The following is a 10,514-nucleotide window of genomic DNA, read 5'->3' as shown; positions in this document are numbered from 1 at the left end:
CTGACTCTTTGCGACCCCATGAACTGCAGGACACCAGGCCTCCCTGTCCATCACCAACTCCCAGAGTTCACTCAAACTCATGCCCATCGAGTCAGTGATGCCATCCAGCCATCTCATTCTCTGTCGTCCCCTTCTCCGCCTGCCCCCAATCCCTCCCAGCATCAGAGTCTTTTCCAATGAGTCAACTCTTCCCATCAGGTGGCCAAAATATTGGAGTTTCAGCTTCAGCATCAGTCCTTCCAATGAACACCCAGGACTGATCTTTAGGATGGACTGGTTGGATCTCCTTGCAGTCCAAGGGACTCTCAAGTATCTTCTCCCATGGCAAACCACTTCAGTATTCTTGCCTTGAGAACCCCATGAACAGTATGAAAAAGCAAAATGATAGGATATTGAAAGAGGAACTCCCCAGGTCGGTAGGTTTCCAATACACTACTGGAGATCAGTGGAGAAATAACTCCAGAAATGATGAAGGGATGGAGCCAAAGCAAAAACAATACCCAGTTGTGGATGTGACTGGTGATAGAAGCAAGGTCTGATGCTGTAAAGAGCAATATTGCATAGGAACCTGGAATGTTAGGTCCATGAATCAAGGCAAATTGGAAGTGGTCAAACAGGAGATGGCAAGACTGAACATCGACATTCTAGGAATCAGCGAACTAAAATGGACTGGAATGGGTGAATTTAACTCAGATAACCATTATATCTACTGTTTACAAAGCCTTTGCTAAAGAAACTTTGCTCTATCTAACATTTTCCTCAAGGCATCTTTAACATCTTTATTTCTTAAGCTATAGATCAAGGGATTCAACAAGGGAATCACCACTGTGTAGAACACAGACACCACTTTATCCCTCTCCAGGGCATAGCTCGTGCTTGGCCGGGAGTAAATGAAGAGAATTGACCCACAGTACAAGGTGACAGCTGTCAGGTGAGAGCCACTGGTGGAGAAGGCCTTCAAGCGGCCTTGGGTGGAGCGGATCTTCAAGAGGGCAGCAATGATGAAGAAATAGGAGGCAAGGATAAGCACAGCAGGAGTGATGACGTTGGAGGCAAGTATGAAATACAGCACAGACTGGTAGCTTTCCTTCACATCACAGGCCAACTTGACAAGGGGGGGCAGGTCACAGAAGAAATCATCAATGATGTTGTTCCTGCAGAAGCTCAAGGTAAATGTCTCACTGGTGATGATGGTTGAGTTCACAAAGCCACTAAAGTAGGAAGCTGCAAGAAGACTGACACATAAATTTGGGGACATGGCCTGGGAGTAAAGCAGCGGGTTAGAGACGGCCACATAGCGGTCATAAGCCATGGCAGCCAACAGGTAACACTCGCTGTAGGCCAGTCCAGCGGAGAAGAAGAACTGAGCTAGGCAGCCAGCAAAAGAGATGCGCTTGTCGTCAGAGATGCAGGTCATTAGGATTTGGGGGGCATAGACGGAAGCATACCAGAGATCCAGGTACGAAAGATTCCCAATGAAGAAATACATGGGTGTGTGGAGCCGAGAATCAGCACAGATCAGAGAAATCAGGGTGATGTTCCCTAAAAGACTGCTGATATATATGATGAGGAAGATATAAAAGAGAACTCTCTGTAAACACGGGTCTGTCGTAAATCCTAAAAGTATGAACTCCTTCACCGTGGTATAATTTTTTTCATCCATTGAGTCTGAGTTGTTTTTTTTTTTTTTTCATTCCTTTCTGTAAAAAAATGATCAATATGTCATGATTTAAGGTATTGATGTTATCAGCTTCCCCATTATATGTCATTTTAGATTGTTTAATACTCAACTGATGCATATACCATGTTCATTTAAAAAAAATTGTTTATGCTGAACTGGAAATTATTCCTGTTAGAAAACTGTGAAATCTTTCTATGCTGCCTTGAAAGACCAGATTATGAACATAATATAGTTTGTCACCATATGCTTTTTTCTAATCATTCTCCTTTTGAGAGATGGTAATTTGTTCATCTTCTTTTTTGTTTGCAGCTAGAGTGATTGGGGAGCACGTGGAAGACATAAAAAAGGGAGTTTGCATTTAAGCTCTTAAATCTTTGTTTTTTCTAATGAATTACTGGAAGAAGCATACTTTTATTAGTCTGGCCACACTTTGGAATAACCTTGAAAGTGCATTTATGCTAGTTTCTTTGAAGGCAATACTTATATTTTATTTAACTTTTTATCCACAAAACCAATAAAACAGCTAAAAATAAAGTTTAAAAAATTAATAATAAAATGTATAACTTGAATAATACAATAGGTTTACTTAGATAATAGGAATTTGAAACCATATCTATGTATGTATGACATCAAATGCATGCTGAAAGGAAGTTAAAATATTAATCAATGGATAATTGTGTTCAAAATGTGGTTTAATTTCCTACAGAAATAAGAATTAAAAACAAAAAACTAAACTTATCAAACTGAATGATTTGGGGGAATGTGGTGGGCAGAATATGGCCCATTAAGATGTTCAAGTTCTTTTTCTTAAAGTTGAAGTTTAGTTGATTTGCATTATTACATTAATTTCAAGTGTACAGCATAATGATTCAGCATTTTTACAGATTATATGCTATTAAAATTATTACAAGATACTTGCTATGATTCTCTGTGCTATACATTGTATCTTTGTTGCTTATCTATTTTGTATATAGTAATTTGTATCTCTTAATCCCATATCCCTAATTTGTCCCTTTACCTTCGTTTCCCCATTGGTAACCACTAGTTTGTTTCTTGTAGCTGTAAGTCTATTTCTGTTTTGCATATATATTCATTTGTATTACTTATTAAATTCTACATATGTGATGCCATACAGTATTTATCTTCATCTTACTTCACTTAGTATTTTCTAGATTAATCTACATTGTTGTAAATGGCAGACTTTCATTAATTTTTGTAGCTAGCAATATTCTGCTATGTACATAGGTATATTACATCTTTACCCATTCATCTGTTGCTGGGCACTTGCATTGCTTCCTTATCTTGTCTTTTGTAGATAGTGCTGCTGGGAACATTGGGATTCACGTATCTTTTCAAATTAGTGTTTTACTAATTGCTGGTGCATGGGGATGTACTTTATGGGGAAAGGATCATTAAGTTAAAAATTAAGAATTTTGAAATAAGAAATTTACCAGTGTGGGCCCTAAATCCAACCACAGATATCCTTATAGAAAGGAGGTAGAGAGGGATTTGACCACAGACCCCAGAGATGGAACAGTGTGACCAGAGAAGCAGAGTTCAGAGTGATACGACCACAGGGAATGCCAGCAACCTCACAAAGCCTAAGAGACAAGAAAGAGAAGCTCCACTAGAGTCTCTGGGTGGATTGTGCCTCTGTGGACACCCGGATTTTAACCTAGTGCTATTGAGTTCTGAGCTCCAGAACTATGAGAGAATAAATTCTTGCTGCTTTAGGCCACCCAGTTTATGATCATTTAATACATGAAATTAAAGAATTCAACCTCTAATAGTCTTCTTTCCTTCGAAAGTAGAAGCATTTCTGCCACCAGCAATGGGGGAAGAACCATCTCGGCTTGTCTATGGTACAACTTGCAAGAAACATAACACCACATAGCACAATCAAAAAAGGGCTAAATCAGGATTTTCAGGGCTCTGAACAGGCATGGATATATTTCTATTAGAGCCAAGGCTTTCAAAACCTCTTATACTCAAGAAAAAATAAAATATATATTTTTAGGTGATGAGTGTGTGTGTGTGTGTGTGTGTGTGCATGAGTGTGCACACTCAGTTGCGTTTGACTCTTTGTGACCCCATGTACTGTGTAGTCTGCCAGGCTCCTCTGTCCATGGAATCTCCCAGGCAAGAATATTGGAATGGGTTGCCATTTTCTTCTCCAGGAGATCTTCCTGACCCAGGGATGGAACCTGCATATCTTACATCTCCTGCATTGGCAGGCAGATTCTTTACCACTGAACCACCTAGGAAGCTTTAGGTGATGGATTTAAGCTAAAAAATATAAATAATTGCTCTCTTGAAACTGTATCTTTTTGATGAATGGAATCCATAATTTTAATTAAAAATGTTAATGCTACTTTTATTATCAAAGTAGAATTTATTCAGAATAAGCAAACGAGGATTGGAGTAAATAATGTTTCCATTCTTTTAGAATTTCAGGAGTGCCAGGAGCCACGATCCTTTTTAACAAAGCATCTTCCTGGAAGCTGCTTAAGATCAAGAATCAATAAATCTGGATTCTGATCTGAGTTGGTTGTTGCCATTTGAAATAAAATGATAACCTCTAAAGCTTTATTTTCTCACCTACCTTCTCAATTCAGTGAGACTTTAGTGAAAGTGTTAGTCACTCAATTGTGTCCAACTCTTTGCGACCCCACAGACTATAGCCTGCCAGGCTCCTCTGTCCATGGAATTCTCCAGGCAAGAATACTGGTGCAAGTTGTCATGCCCCCTTCCAGGGGATCTTCCCAACCCAGGAATCAAACCTGCATCTCCTGCATTGCAGGCCGATTCTTTACCACTGAGCTACCAAGGAAGCCCTCATAATATATTACACAATAATCTTATATATAAAAACACAAGAGAGAGATTTTTGAGGTACCCTTACTTGCCATTCATTCTTAGACTTAAAGCTGGCTGCATGCCTTGTTAGAAGGAACACTCAGAAACTTTTTTCCCACAGAATATCTCTCCTCATCTCTAAAACATCTCTCATTATCAGGAGACCCATTTAAGAGGTAGGTGGTTCTGGGGGTGGCTATCCAAAAGAATCTGAGGTCTTTGTGATCTCCCAGTCCTCACCAGGGTTAATGTGTTTGCAATCTGTGTCATTCAGTTTGATAATTTAATCAGGTACTTCTTGAGTTGTAGTTATAATAGCATAATACGATCCCAAAGAAATGCCTAAATATATTAATCTATATCTGTATTTTATATGTTATTCTTAGATGTTAAAAAGTGAAATATATATAGAACTATAAGTATAGATTGATATATTATATATGGAAATAGATATAAATATAGACAAAGATATAGATATACATAGAGCTAGATTGATAGACATATAAAAGTTTTCTCTTTCTCTTAAAGAGCTTCTATCCAATGAACTTCACAACATACAAAAAGAAACATTTCAAAGTCATGAAAATATTGACCAATATTAGTATTTCTATACTCTTACCAACATTAAGGATGGATCAGCTTACTACAAGATAAAGGGAGACATTGGGCCACACAGAGCTACATGCAACTACTCAGGGTTTATGAGAATGAAAACATCCACAAAGTATACATCTAATTATCTGTTTCACTGAAAAGGAGAACAAGAATGAAAGAAAAGACATTTGAAGGCATTTCAGTCTGCCTGCAGTGTGGGAGGCCAGGGTTTGATCCCTGGGTTAGGAAGATGCCCTGGGGAAGGAAATGGCAACCCACTCCAGTATTCTTGCCTGGAAAATCCCATGGATGAAGGAGCCTGGCAGGCTACAGTCCATGAGATTGCAAAGAGTCGGACACAACTGAGTGACTTCACTTCTTTCTTTCAGCTTTCTTCATCAATTATAACTATAGGAAAGAAAACCTTACTGTATTTCTTGAAATGGAATTATATTATTATTTGATTCTATTGTAAAGTGTTTTGTTTTTGCCCATATGGTGATTTACTGACCTTTTTTGCCTGGTCAATTCAACAAGGTAGTTGCTTTGTGAATTATAGTTTTCTCACTTTAATTTCAACTAAAGCCCAAATTTTTTCAGATTACCTTAGAATAAAAAGTGCCTTCTATTCACTCCACAGGAATCCTGTTTCCAAAGATAACAATACTGGGAGAAAATATAAGCCTGAGAATCCCTTTGGGATTTGCTGCTACAAGCAAAGAACATGCCACGTGCTGTCCTGGTGCCAAGTGACCAATTTTAATCCCAGTTATCTCTCTGGGATGAAGTAGGAAGAGAACTCTCATCATCAATATAATTGGCCCGGTTAATCTGTAAAACCCTTCAGCTTTGTGACTTTTGTGCATCCATTTGTGATAAAAGAGTTTGGAAGAAAGGAGTAGCCCAAAGCACACAACCAATGCTCAAGAATTATTTGTAGCCCATGGCTCAGCCGGTTAACAAACTGCCTGCAACGCAGGAGACCCGAGTTCGGTTCCTGGATTGGGACGATCTGCTGGAGAAGAGCATGGCAACCCACTCCAGTATTCTTGCCTGGAGAATCCCATGGACAGAGGAGCCTGGCGGGCTACAGTCCATGGGGTCACAAGAGTCGGACACGACTTAGAGACTCAACCACCACCACAGTGACAGAGGAGGTGATGGTTGCATGGCATCACCAACTCAATGGACACAAGTCTGAGCAAACTCCAGGAGATAGAGAAAGAAAGGGAACCCTGGCTGCTGCAGTCCATGGGGTTGCGAAGAGTTGCACACAAATTAGCTACTGAAGATCAATTACAATAATGAAATAGAAATCATACAATATCTTTCCTTGCTTCCAAGTACAAGAGATAATATCCAAGCAGAACTCAGAGGGAGAGTACAAGGACTACTCTGCTACACACCTGAAGAGCAGTGGGATTATGCAAATTTTCATGCAAGACCTGGGAAGTTTGCCTGGAAGTTATACTAAGGGAGCTGAACACATGGTGAAGGAGGCTAGCAAGCTAGAAGAGGGTAAAAGCCTTGTTCCTTTCTGTTTTTACTCCCTGTCCCTGTCAGTGTCACCTTAGAAACTCTTCTTAATTTAATTAGCAATTGTATTCCAGTAGTTTTGCATTTGGTTACAGCTTGCAACTTTTCCTACCTTGGTTGCTGCTGCTGCTGTTAAGTTGCTTCAGTCGTGTCCGACTCTGTGCAACCCCATAGACGGCAGCCCACCAGGCTCCCCCGTCCCAGGGATTCTCCAGGCAAGAACACTGGAGTGGGTTGCCATTTCCTTCTCCAATGCATGAAAGTGAAAAGTGAAAGGGAAGTCACTCAGTCATGTCCGACTCGTAGCGACCCCATGGACTGCAGCCCACCAGGCTCCTCCGTCCATGGGATGTGCCAGGCAAGAGTACCTTGGTTGAAACAGCCTTAATTCAGCACCTCAGAGACGCAAAGCCTCAAATATGTGGATTCATGTCAATGTATGGCAAAATCCACTACAATTTGTAAAGTAATTAGCCTCCAATTAAAATAAATAAATTTTAAATAAAAGACCACATGGCAAAACCAATACAATATTGTAAAGTTAAAAAATAAAATACAATTAAATTAAAAAAAAAAAAAAAAGACCACATGGGTCTCAAAATCTGCATGCCAATGTAAGAGACACAAGTTCAATCCCTGAGTTGGGAATATCCCTGGAGAAGGGAATGGCAACCCATTCCAGTATTCTTGCATGGAGAATCCCTGGACAGGGGAGCCTGGCAGGCTACAGAACATGGAGACTGTTTGTTAGTCTTTGTCTAACAAAGAGTTAGACATGAAAAAGCATACACATGCACAATGTCTGTAGACATTCCAAATTAAAAAAAAAAATCTTTCTGGAGAATGCTTTCATAATTTCATAACAGCTTATAATAATATATTAAAAATTTATATATGGAACTGTTTTTACTTCTACTTCCCCAACTGGAGGGGAGGGGCTGTCGTTTGCCAGCTTATACAATATCCTATATGGAAATCCAAGTAGACTATTTACATGAAAACAGCAGGTTTTGTCTGATTTCCCCCCAGAATTTTCTCTTATATCTATTTTTTCTTTCAGTTTTCAGTTCCTACACCTCTTGTTAAACCTACTGCAACGCATTATCTCAAAAACACCCTCCCCATCTGGCTGCCGCCTGCTTCATGCTTAGACTACTGTGCTGGCACTGAACTTCTGGCTTCTGCTTTGAATCCTTCCTCTTCACTACCAACTACCAAGTCACGTCAGTCGTGTCCGACTCTGTGCGACCCCATAGACGGCAGCCCACCAGGCTCCCGTCCCTGGGATTCTCCTGGCACTAAACTTCTGGCTCCTGGTGGCTCCTGCTTTGAATCCTTCCTCTTCACAGCTGCTCTAATAATTCTCTAGAATCTTGTGTCATATTTTTACTCCAGTGCTTTAAAACATATCACATTGTTTCCTCATTTCCTCCAGAATTGAAACAGGTATGGCTATGGGTAAGCTTAGGCTGTGTGCCTATTTTAATTCTTGCTATTTCACGAAGTATAAGGATAACACAAACGTGGGCACATAAATTCAAATTTACACAAAGAACAAGAGAGTGTCCTTGCACAACACTCAGCCTTGGAGGGAAAAGAGATTAATCATGAAAATCTGATCCCAGAGCATGGGAGCAGACAGAGGTGACTTGTAGAATATTGTAGATAAAGTCTATTATTATTCAGCCAGAAGAAAGAGGGAAACCTTGCTATGTGGATGAACCTGGAGGGCATATTGCAAAGTGAAAGATCCAGACGCAGAAAAAAATACGGCAGAATATCACTTATATGTTAAATCAAAACAGTAGAATTCAAGAGTGGTTGTCATGGACTGGGCATTGCTGCAAATGAGAGGACTTTGGTCCAAGAGGACAGCTTTTCAGTTTAAAGATCCAGAAGCTTTGAGGATCCAATGTACAGCATGATGGCTGTAATAAATACTAATGCAAGTACACACGTAGCCCAGTGTTCATTGCAGCACTATTTACAATAGCCAGGAAGCAACCTAGATGCCCATCAACAGATGAATGGATAAAGAGGCTGTGGTACATATACACAATGGAATATTATTCAGTCACTAAAAGGAACACATTTGAGTCAGTTCTAAGGAGGTGAATGAACCTAAACCTTCTAAACAGAGTGAAGTAAGTCAGAAAGGGAAAAACAAGCATTGTATATTAATGCATATATATGGGCTCCAGAAAAATGGTACTGATGAACCTATGTGCTCACACGCTCAGCCATGTCCAGCTTTTTTGACTCCATGGACTGGAGCCCGCCAGGCTCCTCTGCATCTCTGCAGGCAGCAGCAGAGACACAGGCATAGAGAACAGACCTGTGGACACAGTGGGGACAGGAGGGGGTGGAGCAAATTGAGAGGGGAGCATGGAAGCATATACATTACCATATGCATTACCATATGCAAAATAGACAGCCAGTGGGAATCTGCTGTATGACATTGGCAGCTCAACCCCGTGCTCTGTGACAAGCTAAAGGGGTGTGGGGCTCTGTGACAACCTACAGGGGTGGGGTGGGATGGGCTGAGGAGGCGTGATGGGGTGGGGAGGTGGAATGGTGTGGGGAAGTGAGAGGGAGGTGCAAGAGTAGGGGGATGGAGGCATATCTATGGCTGCTTCATGTCCATTTATGGCAGAAACAAACAACACTGTAAAGCAATCATCCTCCAATTAAAACTAATTTTTAAAAAGTACTGTAGAAAACAAGTATATCATATACTTGAAATTTGCTAAGAGAGTAAATCTTCAGTGCTCTTATCACTCACAAAAAAATGGTAACTATATGAAGTAATGAATGTGTTAATTAGCTTAATTGTGATAATCATGTCCCAATGTATATGTATATCAAAGCGTCATGTTGTACACCTTAAATATATAAAACTTTTTGTCCATTTTTAAAAAATACCTTTTGATGATGTACTCAAGTATTCACATCTGAGACCTGGAAGGAAAAAGGAAGAAATAGTACTTGGTCAGGCAAAGTGCTCTTAGAGTCTCTACAAAACCTATGAGTCACTCCTATGCCGGGAGCCAGAGTGAGGAACTCCGCCCGTGGCAAAGGTCATGAGGAAGGAGGCTCGGCATACGCAAAGGGGGGATCGAGCCTCAGGAGTCCCCCTGGATATTCTCGAGCATCTACCCCCAAAACCAGAGTCTGCCTACTTTACTGCTTTGTGCTCTCACCTCTGACTTTACAGGGGGCTGTCCCCCACCACCATCTCACTCTCTCTGAAAAGGAGTTAACTTACAGCTCCAATTAATAAAGTTCCTGGGCATAATAGGAGTGTTTAAATCCAAACCCCTCAGATAGCTCTCTAACTTGCCTGACAAGTTTACCTGGACTCCTACAGCTATGCATACGATTGTTTACAGTCTCCCAACTGCGAGAGGCACGGGAAGCTTAAGATATTCAAATAGCTTAGAGCCTCTCGGAGAGTTAGAAGCTGTCAAAATAAAACTAGTAGAAGATTTCATTGATGAGCCAATGCTTGCTGCCAAGTTTCTACATCCCCTGTTTTGTATCCTTGAATGTGTATTAATTAATATAGTTGGTATGTAGAAAAAATAAGTAGTAGCCTTGGTGTTAGCAACTTTAGACCCTTAAGGTAATAAATTCTTTCCTTTGTTGTAAACCCACTGCACCTCTGCCCTATAGGAATGCAACTTTATCTAACACCTTCGGAGGATGGCACCAAACTTTAAAATAATTACTCTTAGAAAAAAATAAGTCTTATGGTTGACAAACCTTTATCAGAGTCATAAAATGTTAACAGGCCTTCTGGCCAGAAGATGATGTAAATCACCTAAACCATTTGTATACGATAAGTTTG

At 40.3% G+C, this 10,514-nt stretch overlaps 1 protein-coding gene across 1 annotated transcript; it reads right to left on the bottom strand.

Moving 5' to 3' along the window:
* Window positions 1-694: 694 nt before the first annotated feature.
* On the bottom strand, window positions 695-1,663 carry LOC102389997 (olfactory receptor 1013-like). The gene has a single exon (XM_006080710.4). The coding sequence runs from the start codon at window positions 1,661-1,663 to the stop codon at window positions 728-730; it is 936 nt and encodes a 311-aa protein (XP_006080772.4). The 3' UTR covers window positions 695-727.
* Window positions 1,664-10,514: the final 8,851 nt, after the last annotated feature.

Source organism: Bubalus bubalis, chromosome 16, assembly GCF_019923935.1.
Source record: "Bubalus bubalis isolate 160015118507 breed Murrah chromosome 16, NDDB_SH_1, whole genome shotgun sequence".
NCBI classification, from domain to species: Eukaryota; Metazoa; Chordata; class Mammalia; order Artiodactyla; family Bovidae; genus Bubalus; species Bubalus bubalis.
Note: the sequence above shows the minus strand (reverse complement) of the source record. Positions and strands in the feature narration are given on the sequence as shown.